General features: G+C 41.7%; 1 protein-coding gene across 12 annotated transcripts in view; it reads right to left on the bottom strand.

Annotated features, from left to right (window-relative positions):
- MPPE1 (metallophosphoesterase 1) overlaps positions 1–19960 on the bottom strand; it is a 107570-nt gene that overhangs the window by 49383 nt on the left and 38227 nt on the right. For 11 of the 12 annotated variants that reach the window (XM_069731025.1, XM_069731032.1, XM_069731035.1 and 8 more), the window contains 5 exons: positions 17743–17851; positions 13017–13120; positions 4085–4165; positions 3426–3534; positions 1940–2014 (listed from right to left, as the gene is read on the bottom strand). In XM_069731025.1, coding sequence (XP_069587126.1) covers positions 1940–2014; positions 3426–3534; positions 4085–4165; positions 13017–13120; positions 17743–17851 — 478 coding nt within the window. The remainder of the gene's footprint in view (positions 1–1939; positions 2015–3425; positions 3535–4084; positions 4166–13016; positions 13121–17742; positions 17852–19960) is intronic. The other variant, XM_069731037.1, reaches the window with a different exon arrangement.

Genomic DNA, 19960 nt, shown 5'->3' with positions numbered 1-19960 from the left:
TGGGGCAATAATGAACGGTATGGAGCATCTATTTTTATTTTTGAAATTCACCGGTAGCTGCTGCATTTTCTACCCTAGGCTTATACTCGAGTCAATAAGTTTTCCCAGTTTTTTGTGGCAAAATTAGGGGGGTCGGCTTATACTCGGGTCGGCTTATACTCGAGTATATACGGTATTTCTCCCATTAATTTATGTCAATCTTGGCTAATAAATAAATAAAACAAATAAGTAAAGAAATTGGCAACTGGAGTTTTTTTTTTTTTTATTTTAACTTCGTTTTGTTTTGGAAAACACCACATGTACATAGTCACAATGTGTCTGACCAGATTTTCTTGTATTGAAGTGTCTAAGGAGCCTGTGCAAAGGTCATTGTGAAGAGAAGGTGAGTCCTATTGTGATTGGTGGATCCTCATCCAACAGTGGGGTATAGAGGTAGTACCTGTCAGTGTAATCCTGCCTATGGAAATATTGAGCTTGGTGAAAACTGTTTTTGAAAGAACAAGAAGTACGAGTCTAATGAAGCCCCAGTGACCAGTGTAAAAAAAAAAAAATCTAATTCTGCAATTTTCAGTGTACATAAAGATTGACATACAAAAACCTGATTCAAATAATAGGCCATTTTCAGATTATGCACTCCCTTTAACCTCTTCCCAACCTTTGATGTAAATTTACGTCAAAAGTAGTGTTCTTGCCTTTCATGTGGCCTTGTGCGCCAAGCCCACATCTTTTCTCACACATGATGACTGATTTAATCAATTATCATGTGCCGTTAACAGCAGTGGGTGCAGTGCTCCGCCCTCGAATGTCAACCAGTTAAATCCCACTGTCAATCACTGACAGCGTGATTTAAGCCACGCTGGATGGAAGCACATCATTCATTCCACCCACTGACACCCGTCACGTGATTGCGGGGCACCATTTGGTTGTCATGACAGCCGGGGTATGCTGAATACCCCTATGCCTGTCATCATGATCCTTCTGTGAATGTAGGCCCTTGGCCGGCATTCAAAAGGAGATCGTGATTACTGCTATGTATAGTACAAGCGTTCAGACAATAGCAGCTTCAAGTCTCCTAAGAGGACAAATTCAATAGAGTGAAAAAAAAAAAAGTTTTTAAAAATATGACAAAAAAAGTTCAAGTCACCCCACTTTTGTCATTTGGTATTGCGGTGTTCAAAAATATCCAATCAAAATATAAAATATATTAATCTCATGAGTAAACAGCGTAACAAGAAAAAAAGAATTCCGTTTTTTCGACCACTGCAACATTGCACTAAAATCCAATAACTGGTGATCAAAATATCGTATCTACTCCAAAATGGTAGCAATAAAAACATCAGATCAGTGCACAAAACAAAGTGTCGTACAGCCCCATATTCAAAAAAATTAAAATGTTACAGTTCTCAGAAAATAGTGACAATTAATTTTTCTTTCTTACTAATTTTTCTTCACCACTTAAAAGATAAGTAAAAAAAAAAAAAAAAAACACTATACATGTTTGGTAACTGTGTACTCATTACTGACCTGGGGAATCATATCACTTGATCAGTTTCACCGTATAGTGAACATGGTAAATAAAAAAAACGACTGTGGGATTGCACTTTTTTGCAATCTCAACACACTTCGATTTTTTCCCACTTTCCAATGCATCAAATGATCAAAAGTACAACTTGTCCAGCAAAACAAGCCCTTATATGTCTATACTGACAAAAAATTAAAAAGTGATAGCTTTTGGAATAAGGGGGAAAAAAATGCAAAAACGGTAAATCGCAACGTTATGAAGGTGTTAAAGATTAACTATCATACACAAAACTAAGAAGTTCTAATATATCCTATATCATAGAAATGTAAATTTGTTCACTTCTTAGACTCTCCTCATCCTGTAACCTACAAATTCAAGTATCCGCTCTCAAAATGCACTAAAAACTGCAATACTAACCTGTAATAAGATTGGGGCTGATGGATGCAGCAGACGAACACCTCTACATTTCTTGGCAGATTCTGGATGATTTTTCTATCAATAATAAACAGTGAATTCAGTGTACATGTGTCGTGAAGCAAATAAAACTCCTTTCTGACTCCTCCCACCCCCCCACTCCCATAAATCATAAGTTTAATGCGGTTGTCTCAATTCAGCCAATATGCTGCAAGGGAATACCACTCCTGGCATAATGAAGAAATAAATGACTTTGGGAGGGGAAAAAAGCTGTGGCAGCCAGGACAGTGGCAGTAGTACATGGCAACTATCCAGGTGAATGGATCTTGTAACACATTGATGATCACCCAGAACAGGATCTTTCTGCACGGTCAGCATGGGGAGTGGAGCAGAGTTGACAGTGCCATGACATGAGAGCTGCAGATGGTATTTGTAATGACACATAGCAGTATTCTACTCCCCTTCTCTCTTTTAATCACAACAGATGCCAGAAGTGATATCCGTGAGGAGAGCAGGGCTGTGTGTCATTACATGTCTCACGCAGAGAAAGCCGGGTCTCACGTTCTTTGGGGCCATGTTCATTTGGAGACCATAATACCTCCTGATTATGACAGGTCAAGATCAAGCAGGGGAATGAGTCAATGCATTTGGTTGTAGATGAAATTTTTATATCAACTTTACTAGCTAATGTCTCTGCAACGGAGATAAGAAATTAAAAAATGAAACAAGTTTTATCCAGTTCTGCAACCACTATTCTATAATGTGGTCAGTTTGACATGCTAAAACTAGTGAAAGGTCCTCTTTAAAAAATTAAATTGCATTGGAAGAAGCTAAAAACAACTCAAAGTCTATTTTAAAAGTAATTATTTAATCAATAAAACCCTTATATTGATAGACAATTGAGCATTAGTGGTCATCGATCTGCTAACATCACAAAGAGAAGATACAGGAGTAATACATGGTCTAACCAAGACTTCTAGAACAGATTTTTTTACAGCTTCTTCGCAATGTCAAGAATTCAGAAGTGGGGGACCTCTTTCTACATTTCCAATTTAACACAAAATAGAATAAGTGAACACCTTTATTAAAACATTTAGGGGCCAATACATAAAAGCGTTTAAGACAGAAAAATGGTGTAAGACACTGAATAGCCAAAAAGAAAAAAGTTGGTGACTTGTCATTTTCACATCAGTTTCAAGCAGATGTGCCAAAATAGGCGAAGCTTGGGAGAAGCAGAAGAGGGATGGGAGTAACTACATCCACCCATCAAATTCATCCATAGTTGGGCCACTTCTTCTTATTGTTACTACACACCTCAACCGGAGTAACATTTCTGGCGAGTTGCACACCACTGGCAAGATGCGCTGAATTCATTAAGTGGTTTGCGCCTCTTGATGAATTCACCGCATTTTTTTCCTGCAAGCCATCATTAATACTGGCATATGAAACCCCCACAAAACACACTTTTAGGTACTACAGATCATCTTACCTTTCGAGAGCAATTAAGCTGACGGGACACTTCAAGGATTTGATCTTCTGCTGCTCTGCATATTATGCAGTTATCGCCCTCAAGGGCTACACTATTTACCAGGACAAAACTGGAACAAAAGAAGAGACGTAACTAGTTAAACAGCTCTTTTCTCATTCTAAGCAATCCCAATGGTAAGTTTGCACAAAATTGACTAACAATTTGGAGCTTACAAAGAACTAAATAATTCATAATTAAAGGAAAAAAGAAAGAAAACAAGGAGCTGCAGTCCATTGCGGAAGCAGTCAAAAATGCGATTATGGAGAAAATAAACACAGTATGCTATATGGCATCTGAACATGCAGTACACTGAATAATATACCATCTTAATGGCAAAATGTTTTTGTGGAAAAATCTAGAACAAGACTGGCTCTTTACTCTGCACCTACACCACATTGACAGAACAGAGCCAGCATAAGCATGTGTGTGAACATGGGCTTAAAAACGTACAGAAATCCAGCTGCTATTCCATATAAAAAATACTAAGAAAATTAGTGGGTAAAAATGATTTTTCTTTGGAAGTAAATGTTTATTGGGTTACACAGTGTTAAACAAAAAAAATCAATAAAGATTTGAACAAGGTGCAGCACATTAGGGTATCACTAAAACAAACAACTTACTTAATTCCTTTACGAGTAATTACTTTTCCAGAAGTGAGATTAAAAGCCTTCTCAAATCGATTAAGTTTGTGTGTAGTCATCCTATGTAGAAAAGATACAAAAAACACATTTTTTAAAGACTATAGTAAATTAGTAAAGCAAAATAGCCATGTCCCTAAAAGTATATACAACCCCTCGCAAAAATTATGGAATCACCGGCCTTGGAGGATGTTCATTTAGTTGTTTAATTTTGTAGAAAAAAAGCAGATCCCAGACATGGCACAAAACTAAAGTCATTTCAAATGGCAACTTTCTGGCTTTAAGAAACACTAAAAGAAATCAAGAACAAAAAATGTGGTAGTCAGTAATGGTTACTTTTTTTAAACCAAGCATAGGGGGGAAATTAAGGAGTCACTCAATTATGAGGAAAAAAATTATGGAATCACCCTGTAAGTTTTCATTCCCAAAACTAACACCTGCATCAAAATTAGATCTGCTCGTTAGTCTGCATCTAAAAAGGAGTGATCACACCTTGGAGAGCTGTTGCACCAAGTGGACTGACATGAATCATGGCTCTAACAGGAGAGATGTCAATTGAAACAAAGGAGAGGATTCTCAAACTCTTAAAAAAGACAGTAAATCATCACGCAATGTTGCTAAAGAGGTTGGTTGTTCACAGTCAGCTCTGGCTAAAATCTGGACCAAATACAAACATGGGAAGGTGGTTAAAGGCAAACATACTGGTAGACCAAGGAAGACATCAAAGCGTCAAGACCAGAAACTTAAAGAAGTTGTCCACTACAATAATTTTTTTTTTCATAAATATTGCTATTATGTGCCACTGAAAACATACACTGTGTTTATTTTAGCAATATGACCTTTTATCATGCTGTAGCAGCACATCTTCAGTGTGGGATCCAGCTCTCATGGGGTTAATCGACAACTTCCTTTCTCCTGAGTTATTGTGCTCTAATACTACAAATTCCATGATGCTTTGCACAGGCCACTAAGCCCGAACTACCACACCCACTCCAAAACACACCCAAACCCCTCCCTCCTCTCCCTTCAAAAAGATTTGTGATGTCATTTCTGTCCAACCTCCTCTTTTATATTTGTCCAACCCACACTCCATTACACACAGACAGATATAGATAGATAGATAGATAGATAGATAGATAGATAGATAGATAGATAGATAGATAGATAGATAGATAGATATGTATCTATATATCTATGTCTATTTCCATAGATATGTCCATATCCATGTTTCTAAACCCCTTCACCCCTGGAGCTTTTTTCGTTTATCGCTCCCCTTCTTTCCAGGGCCATCATTTTTCCATCAATATGGCCAAGTGAGGGCTTGTCTTTTGCCGGAAAAGTTCTACTTTTAAACGACACCATTGGTTTTACCATGTCATGTAACAGAAAATGTAAAAAAAATTCCAAAGTGCGATGAAATTGCAAAAAAGTGCAATCCCACACTTGTTTTTTGCTTGGCTTTTTTGCTAGGTTCACTAAATGCTAAGGCTGTGTGCACACGTTGCAGATTTGATTGCAGATCCGCAGTGTTTTTTAATGCACAGAATTGCATCAAATCCACAGTGTAGTGCACAACCAATGTAAGTGTATGGGAGCCGCAGACTTGTTGTGCCGCATCGAAACGCAGCTTTTTTTCCGCAGCATGTCACTTCTTTTGTGCCGAACTGCAGCGGTTCTGCACCCTTAGACATTCATTAAGTCGGGCACATCCGCAGCAAAACCGCAGATGTAAAAAAGATCTGCAGTTCTGCTGCGGATGTGGGTCCGAGAAACGCTGAAGTTCGGGAGGAGGGAAGTGTGTGGGCGGTGACTGTGTGCGTGTATGTGTGTGCAGGCGGGGTCTGCGGGCTGTTCGGGTGTGTGCGGGACTGTTCAGGTGTGTGCGGGGTCTGCGGGCTGTTTGGATGTGTGCGGGACTGTTCTGATATGTGCGAGGCTGTGCGGGTGTGTGCCTGGCTGTTCGGATGTGTGCGGCGCTGTGCGGGACTGTTCGGGTGTGTGCAGGACTGTTCGGGTGTGTGCGGGGCTGTGCAGGCATCATCTGATGGGACTTCAAGTACACAGCATCCAATCTGCAGCTAATTTGGATGTAATCCGGACAGTGGACACACACCCTACACTAGCCATACATCTATCAATAGATATATCTATCCAGATAGATCTATAGGTAGATATATGAATAGATAGATGTATGCATCTATAGATCTATCTATATGTAGATCTGTCTATCCATTTCATCTTTCATCTATCTGTCCATCTGTGTGTAATTGAGTGTGGGTTGGACAAATGTAAAAGAGGAGGTTGGACAATGACATCACAAATCTTTTTGTTCAATAATACATCTTTATTTAGCTTTCAAAAACGCATACAAAAAACGCACAAAAATCGCGCAAAAAAAAAATTAAAAATGCATCAAAACCGCGCAAAAAATGCAACAAAAACTGCATCAAAACCGCGCAAAAATGCACCAAAAACCACACCAAGAACTGCATCAAAACCGCACAAAAACCCACATCAAAACTGCGCAAAAAACGTGAAAAAAATGCATCAAAAACGCAGCTGCGTTTTCTGCAAGGAGATGCAGATTTTGTACAGAAAATTCTGCACCCAAATCTGCAACGTGTGTACAAAGCATAAAACTGACCTACGGTACCATTATGATTCTCCAGGTCATTACGAGTTCATAGACACCAAACACGTCTAGGTTATTTTTTTTATCTAAGTGGTGAAAAAAATTTGCAAACTTTGGTAAAAATAAATAACATAATTGCGCCATTTTCCGATACCCGTAGCGTCTATATTTTCTGAGATATCAGGTTGGGTGAGGGCTAATTTTTTGCGTGCCGAGCTGACGTTTTTAATGATACCACTTTTGTGCAGATACGTTCTTTTGATCGCCCGTTATTGCATTTTAATGCAATGTCGCGGCGACCAAAGAAACATAATTTTGGCTTTTGATTTTTTTTTTTCTCGCTACGCAGTTTAGCGATCATGTAAATTTCTTTTTTGTATTGAAAACAGCTGATATGCTGCGGCTTTGAAGTGGGCTCACCGCCGAAGCCCACCTCAAAGCGGGGGATACTGCCAGCTGACATACTATTCCGTCAGCTGGCAGAAAGGGGTTAATGAACAATGTTTAAAAATGGCGTGGGCTACCGCGCAATTTTCTGCGCCAGAGGGGGAAAGCAGACGGTCGGGGGCCAATATTTGTAGCCTAGGAAGCGGGTAATACCCATGGCCCCTCCCAGGCTATGAATATCAGCCCGCAGCTGTCTGCATAGCCTTTACTGGCTAATAAAATAGAGGGACCCCTCAAAAAAAAAAAACGACGTGGGGTCCCCCTATATTTTATACCCAGAAGGGCTACGCAGACAGCTGCAGGCTGATATTCATAGCCTAGAGAGGGGCCATGGATATTCCCCCACCCCCCCCCAGCTACAAATACCAGTCCGCAGCCACCCCAGAAATGGCGCATCTGTGAGATGTGCCAATTCTGGCACTTAGCCCCTCTCTTCCCACTCCCGTGTAGCGGTGGGATATGGGGTAATAAGGGGTTAATGTCACCTTGTTATTGTAAGGTGACATTAAGCCGGGTTAATAATGGAGAGACGTCAACATGATGCCTATCCATTATTAATCCTATAGTAGTGAAAGAGTTAAAAAAAAAAAAACACACACAGCCAGATAAAAGTATTTTAATATTCTTAATTTAACCATACTTACCATACTTTAGCACAGGGGTGGGCAATTAATTTTGCCATGGGGCCGCATGAGAAATTGGGATGGTTTTAGAGGACCGAACTAATTACTGTATTTTTCGGACTATAAGATGCACCCCAAATTTGGGGTGATAATTGCAGAAAAAAAGATTTTTTATAAGATGGGGGTCCGTCTTATTGTCCGAATTTACTGTATCTTACCTGAGGGCTGGCGGTGGCAGAGCAGGGTCACAGGAGGCATGGTGTCGGCAGAGGTGGGGTGATGCGGTGTGGCATGCACCTGAGCAGGGTCCCTTCCTGCTTAGGTGGGCGACGCCACGGCCTGGTGTACATGGGGGGGGGGGTTGCAGCAGTGGTGCGGCGACGGCAGAGGTGCGGTATGGCGTGCGCAGGGTCCCTTCCACCGGTGGTGACGCAGCGGCCCGGAATACAATGTGAGCAGCAAAGCCGGGTTGAATATCGGTGGCGATGGCCATCTTCCCGAGGCCGCGTGTGCGCAGATGGAGTGCTCTGCTTCATGGGGCTTCATGAAAATGGCCGCGGGAGGCCGCGCGTGCGCAGATGGAAATCGCGGCGGCCATTATCCTGAAGCCGAGATCTAAATCTGCAAACCCGGCTTCAGGAAAATGGCTGCCGCGATCTCCATCGGCGCACGTGCGGCCTCCTGCGGCCATTTTCCTGAAGCCCCGTGAAGCAGAGCACTCCATCTGCGCACGCGCGGCTTCGGATAGATGGCCGCCGCCATCGATAAACAGGTGATCAACCCGGCTCTGCTCCTCCTCAGAAGCGTCTGGCTGAGCGGTGCCGAGGGCGGCTGTCAGAAGTGACTGGCCGTTTAAAATCATCAGGCGGGCCACATCTTGCCCAGGTCTGCTTTAGCGCCTGCAAAAAACGTAAAATAATAAACCGTATACTACCTGTCGTCGAAGTCCAATTAATAATGAGTGTCCCACCACTATCTCCCCTATAGAACAGTGACATCGGGTGATGTCACTGCTCTATAGGACCCTCAGTGACACACTGACAGGAGACAATGGCTCCTGCAGTGGATCAGAGAGGTTACTATAGTTCACTGGTCTCACTTTATGGCATTTGCTGCGTGGGAACTTTCTCACACAGCAATGCCAAAAGTGAGACTAGGGACTATTTTCTCACAGGGGCATAGGAATACATTGTGGAAGGATACCTTCCATCATTGCATTCCTGGAGCCCCTGGAGAGCGGTCGTATCAGCTGATGCTGCTGCTCTCCACGGGAGATCGTCCTGGGACACTCGTTTTAATTGGATATCTGCAGATCAGGGAGTATAGTGTTTGTTTATTATTTTAACATTTTTTACTGGCGACACTGGCTTCGGGAATCAAAGTAACAAGTGATGGTTAGTATGTAATCTATGTTATATGTTCTGTATGTCTATGTATGTTGTATGTATGTACTGTATGTACACTGTTCCAAATTATTATGCACATTGGATTTAAGTGTCAAAGATTTAATGGTTTTGTTTTTCAAATACACTCATGGAAGGTATTGTGTCTCAGGGCTCAATGGATCACTGAAATCAATCTTAAACATATGTGATAATTAGTTTTCCAGATTATTCTAATTAAAGTAAAACTACTTAAAGATTACGTTCCACATTATTAAGCAGGCCACAGGTTTCAAGTAACATAGGAACTAAAAAGGATCTCTCTACTGCTGAAAAGCATTAAATAGTGCAATGCCTTGGACAAGGTATGAAAACATTAGATATTCCACGAAAACTTAAGAGTGGTCATCATACGGTGAAGAGATTTGTGACTGAATCAGAGCACAGACAGAGTTCATGCAGATAAAGGCATAATGAGGAAGGTTTCTGCCAGACAAATTCATGAGATTAAGAGAGCAGCTGCCAAAATACCATTACAAAGCAGCAAACAGTTATTTGAAGCTGCTGGTGCCTCTGGAGTCCCTCGAACCTCAAGGTGTAGGATCCTTCAAAGGCTTGCTGTGGTGCATAAACCTAATATTCAGCCACCCATAAACAGTGTTCACAAGCAGAAATGGTTAAAGTGGGCCCAGACATACATGAACACTAATTTCCAAATAGTCTTGCTTACTGATGAGTGTCAAGCAACCCTGGATGGTCCAGATGGATGGAGTAGTGGATGGTTGGTGGATTGCCACCATGTGCCAACAAGGCTGCGACGTCAGCAAGGAGGAGGAGTCACATTTTGGGCCAGAATCACGGGGAAACAGCTGGTAGGACACTTTAAGGTTTCCGAAGGTGTGAAAATGACCTCTGCAACGTATTTAGAGTTTCTGACTGACAACTTTCTTCCATGGTCTAAAAAGCAGAAACGTTCTTTCAGGAGCAAAATCATCTTCATGCATGACAATGCACCATCTCATGCTGCAAAGAATACCTCTGAGTCATTGGCTGCTATGAGCCTAAAAGGAGATAAACTCATGGTGTGGCCACCATCTTCACCTGACCTCAACCGTACAGAGAACCTTTGGAGTATCATCCAGCAAAAGATCTATAAGGGTGGGAGGCAGTTCACATCAAAACAGCAGCTCTGGGAGGCTATTCTGACTTCATGCAAAGAAAAACAAGCAGAAACTCTCCAAAAACCCACAAGTTCGATGGATGCAAGAATTGTGAAGGTGATATCAAAGAAGGGGTCCTATGTTAACATGTAACTTGGCCTGTTAGGAGGTTTTGGAGTTAAATAGCTTTTTTGTTCGGTGAATGTGACCTCCTAATGCTGCAAATTCCACAAATGAGCATTTTCAGTTCTTTAAAACATATCAAATGTTTGGAAATTCTTCTGTGCCTAATAATTTGGAACAGTGCATTTTGAGTTTTTATTCATTTTGGAGATTATACTGTTATCATTGGGAGGTTTCTTCAATAAAATTCGATGTATAATCTAACAGGTGATGACTTTTATTAGACTGACTCATTTGCACCGACCATTTAGGAAAATCCGAGAAAAATATCATTTGCATAATAATTTGGAAGACCGTTAATGTACTATATGTGGCATGTTGCATGTCGTATGTTGCATGTCGCCGCATGGTGCATGTCCCATGGTGCATGTCACATGTGCATGTCATCGCATGGTGCATGTCATGTCGCCGCGTGGTGCATGTCGTCACATGGTGCATGTCGGCACATGGTGCATGACGCCACATGTTGCATGGCGTCGCATGTGCATGTCGTCGCATGGTGCATGTCATCACATGGTGCATGTCGCATGGTGCATGTCGTCGCATGGTGCATGTCCCCACATGTTGCATGTCGTATGGTGCATGTTGTTGCATGGTGCATGTCACATGGTGCATGTCGCCACATGTTGTATGTTGCCGCATGTGCATGTCGCATGTCACATGGTGCATGTTCTGTATGTGTGTAATGTATGTTGTATGTATGTATGTATTGTATACGTGTGTGTTTGTTTTTTTTACGTTCAACACATTAGCCAGATGATGGGACTACTACTGTTCCATCATTGGCTAATGTGTCACTCGCTGTCACTGTAGCAGGCAGAGCATGATGGGACTTGTAGTCCCATCGGACGATGCCTGCACACAGAGACACACACACACCAATGACCCCACCGCACAGCCCCGCAGACCCCCGCCCGCACACTCCAGCACCTTCGGCAGACCCACACACACCCCCGCCGCCGCACTGGCAGGCGCCACCACCGCAACGGCCGCACATCTCAGCATATGAGCGCGGCCGGCCAGCAGACCCCTGCCCCGCCTGGAAAACTGGAGTCAACGTCTGTGACTGAACTGTAACAAACCGCCTAAAGGAAATGGGATTTACATACAGAAAAACTAAACGAAAGCCATCATTAACACCTAAACTGAAAAAAAACAAGGTTACAATGGGTTAAGGAAAAGCAATTGTGGACTGTGGATGACTGGATGAAAGTCATATTCAGTGATGAATCGTGAATCTACATTGGGCAAGGTGATGATGCTGAAACTTTTCCTTGGTGCCGTTCCAAAGAGATTTATAAAGATGACTGCCTGAAGAGAACAGTCAAATTTCCACAGTCATTGATGATATGGGGCTGCATGTCAGGTAAAGGCACTGGGGAGATGGCTGTCATTACATCTTCAATAAATGCACAGGTTTATGTTGATATTTTGGACACTTTTCCTATCTCAATTGAAAGGATATTTGGGGATGATGAAATCATTTTTCAAGATGATAATGCCATAATGTTTACCCTCAGAATTGAGTGAATTCATAATTTTTCCCCTATGCTTGGTTAAAAAAACTAACCATTCTTGACTACCACATTTTTTGTTTTTCATTTCTTTTAGTGTTTCTTAAAGCCAGAAAGTTGCCATTTGAAATGACTTTAGTTTTGTGCCATATCTGGGATCTGCTTTTTTTCTACAAAATTAAACAACTGAATGAACATTCTCCAAGGCCGGTGATTACATAATTTTTGCCAGAGGTTGTAGGTGCACCACTGACACCAAAGATGTCATATCAAGAGTGACCTATCAGCAGGGTCAGAAGAAGACTAGAAGTAGGTTACAGGTTATGAAGCATATTAATGTTTTTGCCACCAAAGAACCAGCTCAGCTCAGCATTGGGGTATCAGTAGGATGAGGAGATTGTGCAGGTTGGGAATAGATGGGGACTGTACAGGAAATGTGAGAACTTAAATGTGTCTTTGTTGTAATCTCTGCAGACCAGTCCTGGCTGAGGACGTTATCTCAGTCTGGACCAGTTGGAAAAATGGAAAAAGTGAACAACTCCATCAGAAAGAGCGTCAGTGGTAAGTCGCCATCTGTAACTGTACTGTAACCTCTTATATGTTCTGCAGCACTGACATCTACCACTCTGTGATCACCATATGGCGGTAATATCAGCGTTCGTCTTATAATATATCAGCGTTCGTATAGAGATTTATTTTCAGTAATAACACAGTCATCACCTGAGGTTCCCCTAAAGCCACAATTAGGGTGCGTCATCGTAGCTGTAATCAAGGTTACCTGGTTAGGGGCCCACTCAGGTGTTTTGCTCGCCTGAGCTGAACCCCTAGCTACGCCTGTGGAATCAGCATTTTCAGCACGAGTGGCTCTCCAAACTCATATGGCATACTCAACCGATAAGCTACCATTTGGTCACATGGGCACATTTCCAATAATTTTCTATATTTCAAGCACTATACCCAAGTCAAAACATACTCATAATGAAATCCAATGTCATGATTTCCTACAACAACTAGTAGCTCCATATGAGGAGGGTGTCTGAACATAGACTGAAATCGAGCAACATCATCTTCCCATGCCTAAGGGGGAAAAAAAAAAAGTTAATGAGCAGTATCAGGTACCATGACGGTCTGGGACCACACAGTTTACAATATGGGGTTATCGACCATGCCAAGTATTCCACTGTGCATATCTGGGCAGTTTTAGGTTATGTGCCCATTGGCTCTAATTGCCCACCTTTAAAAGGGTTTCCAGGCATAGGATACTGATGACCTACCAATAAGAATAGGTCATCTATATCAGATCAGTGTTATCATTGGTTATTAGTGCCTCCAGGTGCAGGACATAAACTGAACAGAGCAGAGAACAAAGCTAAGAATAGGTCATCAACATCTTTAAAGGGAAGCTATAATAAGAAAATTACCTATTGTTTAAATCAAGTTTTCGCATTTACATGTATTTAGCAAGAAAATAAAAATAGGCAATTTTTTTCATATCGTGACCAATCAGCGACTTGGATTTCCATGACAGACAGAGGCCGCGACCAATGAATATCTGTGACAGACCGACAGAAAGACGAAGTGACCCTTAGACAATTATATAGTATATATATCTCATAGAAAACTTGATTTAAAGAAAAGGTAATTTTCTGATGACCACTTCAATTGAACTTCTGTAACTAAATAGGAAGCAAATAAATTGCTAATAAGATCACATGATTTAAGAATAATGCACAAATTTAGAAGACAATCTGCCATTATGCTTTCCATAAAAAAAAAAGTATAGAATGTGTGAGATTACAGGAGAGTCAATTGTACGATTTGATTTAAAAGAAGGACAACATAACAATGTGTGTAGTAAAACGACTACCTCTAACGGCACAATTAGACTGGCCAATATCCTTAATTGAGAATTCCTAGGAATGCTCATTTTCTGACTATCTTCCTTTCTAATCAGGTTGGCAGTCACACGACAAACAAACCATTGTTTCTCCTGACAGGCATACTACAAATCACCTTAATATTTACAGCTCAGGCTGAGAATAGCCCAGAGAAGTGAACTGTGACCAATTGAGAACTTGGATATTTTTAGTTACCTGAGAGATATGGCAGATAAGATATTGTTAAAGACAGATTTTGCTGTAGATATTTTTATGTTTTTTTATCTTTAACGTTCCTGTGGGCAGTCTTATTGGACAAGGTTCACACTAATACAGCTCTCTCTGCCAAGCAATACGTTAGGGTTTCCATGTACAAAAATGCGTCCACAGTGACTTTCAGGGGTTTTTTTTATATTAACATCACAATACAATTTTTTCGGGATTCCAAAAGAAGTTTCGATACATACTGTGAACAGAGTTATTAAGCGTGTGAGTAATTTGACCATATCATATTTATGCAGATTTTCCAGCTCCATGCTGAATGTTTATTGGGTGAAGCCGATCAGGTGATGTGTATTTGTGTAATGAAGGAGGGTATGGCCCAAGAATATTGACAACCTTTATTAAAGTGTGCCAAATGGGCCAAAAAGAGATTTTACAGAGGGATGCAGTACTTTTGAAAATGCTATGACATTGGGGCGTAATCACAGAAATCTCCAAAGTATTGTTCCAAATTGTTAACACATTTTTTTGCAACACTGTTAAGTAAACAAGCACATTAACTGTCAAAGATGTGAGAAGAATCAAATGTGAAGCAAACAGGAAGCCATTTTCCACCAGTGCTGTCATATTCCAGAACAGCAATCAACCTGGAGAGCACATAAGTAGAAGGTGTTCAGTGCTCAGAGACACGTCCAAGGTAAGGAAGGCTGAAACCTGACCACCACTGAACAAGACACAGAAAGAAACATCAAGACGGGGCCGAGAAATATCTGAAGTCAGATTTTTCAAAGGTTTTATAAACTGATAAAATGAGAATGACTCAACGGACCAGATGGATGGGCCCATGGCTGGATCAGTAACGGGCACAGATCTCCACTTAGCCCCCCGTAAGATGCCATAAAGATCGGCTAGTTGGACCTTTTCAGTAGATGTACTCAAAAATCAATTTCACACCTACTGCCAGTTTTTACAAGACATTTTCTTCAAGCAGTGGTATAGGGAAAAGTCTGCATCTTTCAAGAAAACCACTGATTTTTATGCAGGACAAACTCCATTGCATTCATCAAAGTACTCCACTTATTGACTAGCCAGTAAAGGCCTTAACCCCTTCATGACCATGGGATTTTCCGTGTTCGTTTTTCACTCCCCTCCTTCCCAGAGCCATAACTTTTTTATTTTTCCGTCAATATGGCCATGTGAGGGCTTATTTTTTTGCGGGGCGAGTTGTACTTTTGAACGACATCATTGGTTTTACCATGACATGTACTAAAAAATGGGAAAAAAATTCCAAGTGCGGTGAAATTGCAAAGAAAAAGTGCAATCCCATGCGTGTTTTTTGTTTGGCTTTTTTGCTAGGTTCACTAAATGCTAAAACTGACTTGTCATTATGATTCTCCAGGTCAGTACCAGTTCATAGACACCAAACATGTCTAGGTTATTTTTTAACTAAGTGGTGAAAAAAAATTCCAAACTGTGCTAAAAACAAAAAAAAATGCGCCATTCTCCGATACCCGTAGCGTCTCCATTTTTCGTGATCTGGGGTCGGGTGAGGGCTTATTTTTTGCAAGCCAAACTGATGAGTTTAGTGATACCATTTTGGTGCAGATAGTTCTTTTGATCGCCTGTTATTACATTTTAATGCAATGTCGCAGCGACCAAAAAAAAACAATTTTTGCGAATTTTTTTCTCGCTACGCCATTTAGCGATCAGGTTAATCCTTTTTTTTTGTTGTTGATAGATCGGGCGATTCTGAACGCGGTGATACCAAATATGTGCAGGTTTGATTTTTTATTTTTTATTTTGAATGGGGTGAAAGGGGGGTGATTTAAACTTTTATATTTTTTTTTATTTATTTCATATTTCTTTAAACATTTTTTTTTTTTTTTACTTTTGCCATGCTTCAATAGCCTTCATGGGAGGAAGCTGGCACAACTCGATCGGCTCAGCCACATAGCAGCGATCATCAGATCGCTGCTATGTAGCTGAATTGCAGGCTTGCTATGAGCGCCGACCACATGGTGGCGCTCATAGCAATCCAGCATCAGCAACCATAGAGGTCTTAAGGACCTCTATGGTTACTATCCTGACGCATCATTGACCCCCGATCATGTGACGGGGGTCGGCGATGCGCGCATTTACGGCCGGAAGCGGTAGTTAAATGCCGCTGTCAGTATTTGACAGCGGCTTTTAACTAGTTAATAGCGGCGGGTGGATCGCGATTCCACTCGCCGCTATTGCGCGCACGTCAGCTGTTCAAAACAGCTAACATGTCCCGGCTTTGATATAGGCTCACCGCCGGAGCCGGCATCAAAGCGGGGGTTCTGACCTCGGACGTACTATCCCGTCCGAGGTCAGAAAAGGGTTGAAAAGAATATATAATAATGATATGGCACCTTCCTCACCTGAGCTAATCCTATTGACAACTTGTGGGCCCTTCTTAAACGGGAAGGTTACGGTAAAGAAAAACCGAACACCTCTCAGAACAGTGTCTGAGAATCTGTTGATCAACTTTTTTGGGCAGCATCAACCACAGCCTAAGGCTAGGTTCAGATTGCGTTAGAGCAATCCGTTTAGCGCCTAGCGCTAGCGGATTGCGCTGACGCAATGTTTTAAAAGGGGTCACGTTAAACGTCCTCACAAGAGCGGGGAACGAACCTCGGGCGCGCCTCGGACGCTGCAAGCAGCGTCCGCGGCGCGCCACAAAACACCAGCACATCGCTAGCGCGTGCCGAAAATGACACACGCTAGTGATGCGCGTCCCCATTGCTGTTAATGGGCGCGCTAACGGATGCGTTGCACGGCGTTAATTTCGCTGTGCAACGCTGTCCGTTAGCGCGGTCCCATTAACGCAATGGGAACCTAGCATAAGAAACTGACAGACTCCATGGATGGAAGGTTTATGACTATTATTGAACAGAAGGGTGGATATATTGGTCACTGATATTTTTGGGGGGAAATGTCAGAAATAAATTTATTTTTGTACATTGAGGAGTTTGGTTATTCTAATCACTGACTAAAATAAAAAATTTAGATGGAAAATTGACTTTTTTCGGTCGGAAAAAGCGGTCCATCGGCAGCAAAAAAACGTTACATGTAGCGTTTTTTGCTCTCGGCGGTCCGCCACAACACGGCGCAACCGTTGCACGACGGTTGCGACGTGTGGCAGTGCGTCGCAATGCGTCACTAATGTTAATCTATGGGGCAAAAACGAATCCTGCAAACAACTTTGCAGGATGCGTTTTTTCCCATAAACACGCTAGTGTGAAAGTAGCCTCACCCAGAGAAGGGCATGCTAGGTGCATACAGGTCCTTATCTGTGTGTCTAGTATTACTTTGGAGCCAAATCTATGCCTCCAGCAGTGGAATAAAGCTGCTCCCCTCCCTGACCTTTGGAATGGCAAAGTTCCCCCAGTGTGAAATGTGTGATAGCATCACAAACTATGTCTCTGTATTCTGCGATACTATCCAAAATTCTGCAATATTTTCTTGTGGGCTTTGGGATTATAGCTGGTCGAGCCTGTAATCAGAACTAGAAAAGATTATTGGGTCTTTTACACACACACTTTCATTCCAAAATAGCATCATTGTTAGATATGTTACCTTAGAGTTGCTCCATTTACCCTCATCAAACAGATCCCCAAGAATAAAAACAATATCCGGTTGTAGTAACCAAATGGCACTCTGATATGCCCGCTCCATCTGCCATTCCCTAACCAAAGAAAACATTATCAGAATTTGGAAACTTCCTCCAGCAGTAAACGAAATTAGGAAACTTGGCGCATCGCATGTTCACAGACCGTTTTCTACAGCGGATTAGAAAAATTAATGTACAAAAACAGGAAGCAAGAACTTTAAAACTTATAGATCAGTATATGCAAATCCGCTCCTCAAAAAGAGGAAAAGGACTGGAATTTTTGTGCTACCTATTGGGGGTAACAATCCTAAAAGTCAATATCAATTCTTTAAGGAGACTTGCCACATGATTTAGGATAAGAAGCCAAATTAGATACTGGATTTGCAGACACATTCTTTAGGGTGTTTTCACTCTCATCAGTGCAAAGCTGATTTGTCTTGGTGAGATGCCTCTGATGGTGGGTCTAAAGGGTAACCCTTCTCGTAATGGAGATTGAGAAGCATGCATAAGGAAACATAGGTTATATAATGCTTCTCTGGGAAATTAATGCATATAGCATATTTTTAGTTTGGCTTCTTATCCTAAGTTATATTAAAGGGAACCTGTCACCCCCAAAATGGAATTTGAGCTAAGCCCACTGGCATTAGGGGCTTGTCTACAGCATTCTGTAATGCTGTAGATAAGCCCCCGATGTAACCTGAAAGATGAGAAAAAGAGGTTAGATTATACTCACCCGGGGCGGTCCGGTACGATGGGAAGCCCCGACCGGACCGCGTCGCCCATCGTCTTATGATCACGGCCTCTTCTTGTCTTCACGCTGCAGCTCCAGCGCAGGCGTACTTTGTCTGCCCTGTTGAGGGCAGAGCAAAGTACTGCAGTGCGCAAGCGTCGGGAAAGGTCAGAGAGGCCCATCGCCTGCGCACTGCAGTACTTTGCTCTGCCCTCAACAGGGCAAACAAACTACGCTTGCGCCGGAGCCGCAGCATGAAGACAAGAAGAGGACATCATCCTATGAAGATGGGAGGCCCCGGACCGGACCGCGACGCCCATCAGACCGGACTGCAGTGGGACCGCCCCTGGGTGAGTATAATATAACCTCTTTTTCTCATCTTTCAGGATACATCAGGGGCTTATCTACAGCATTACAGAATGCTGTAGATAAGCCCCTGATGCCGGTGGGTTTAGCTCACCTTCCATTTTGGAGGTGACAAGTTCCCTTTAAGAAGTAGACATTGACTTTTAGGATTGCTACATCCAATAGGTGGTGCTAGAGCTCCTGTCCTCTTCTTTTTTAAAGACGTAATTTGCATATTTAAATTCCCAGAGCAGCATTGCATGGCCTTAAGTCTCCTTATGCAGCATTGGCACTATCCACATGGAGAAACATTACCCCATAGATTGGTATAGTCATAATGTTAATACTTGACTACTTTATCAGTCAGACAGACATAGAATTAAATATGTGACACCAAGTACACCTTTAAAAACAATTTTTTTGTATTGCGCTGATAAATCTAAAATAAAAGACTACCAGGATATATGACAGGGTCCTTAAGAGGTATTTCCAGATTCAATACAAGTAAAATCCAATTTATATTCCATTTTCGTCAAATAATATTTAAAATAGAAACATGTGGCATTAACAACCCATTATGGGTTTTTAACCAAGGAAATTCATAGGCCACATGTTTCCATTTCAAATATTTTTTCCCCAATATGTTTTTTTTTAACAAAGATGGAGTAAAAGTTGAACTTAAGTACTTGTATTGGAGCTGGATATAGATCTTTTCACCCTGCCTTACAAGCTTTGGACCTGGCTTAATTATTCGTGTACCATACGAATCAACTAATTGAAGACCACAAGTATATAATACCCTGTCGAACAGTGAGCCAATTGTGCATTTTTTCTTTGCTCTTGTGCTATTACCACGAAACATATCTAAATAAAAAAAAACTCCCTACTGCTTTGTTGCTAAAAGGCCAGCACTTCCGGCTTTCTTATTTTTCTTAGTAACCCAAGGGAACGTGAAACGGTGATGCCTTGCACAATGTACTGCACAACTCTGGTTATGCAGTAAATGGAGAAGTTAATTATCTTGTTTGGGTTTCAAAGAAGTAGCAATATGGCAGCGACAGGGGCCTTCAGTAAGCTCCTTGTTGCCATGTTACCCTACTGGCACCCCT

Source organism: Ranitomeya imitator, chromosome 6 (assembly GCF_032444005.1).
Source record: "Ranitomeya imitator isolate aRanImi1 chromosome 6, aRanImi1.pri, whole genome shotgun sequence".
In the NCBI taxonomy this organism is placed as follows: domain Eukaryota; kingdom Metazoa; phylum Chordata; class Amphibia; order Anura; family Dendrobatidae; genus Ranitomeya; species Ranitomeya imitator.
The sequence above is the reverse complement of the archived record's forward strand: the minus strand, read 5'-3'. Positions and strand labels throughout refer to the sequence as shown.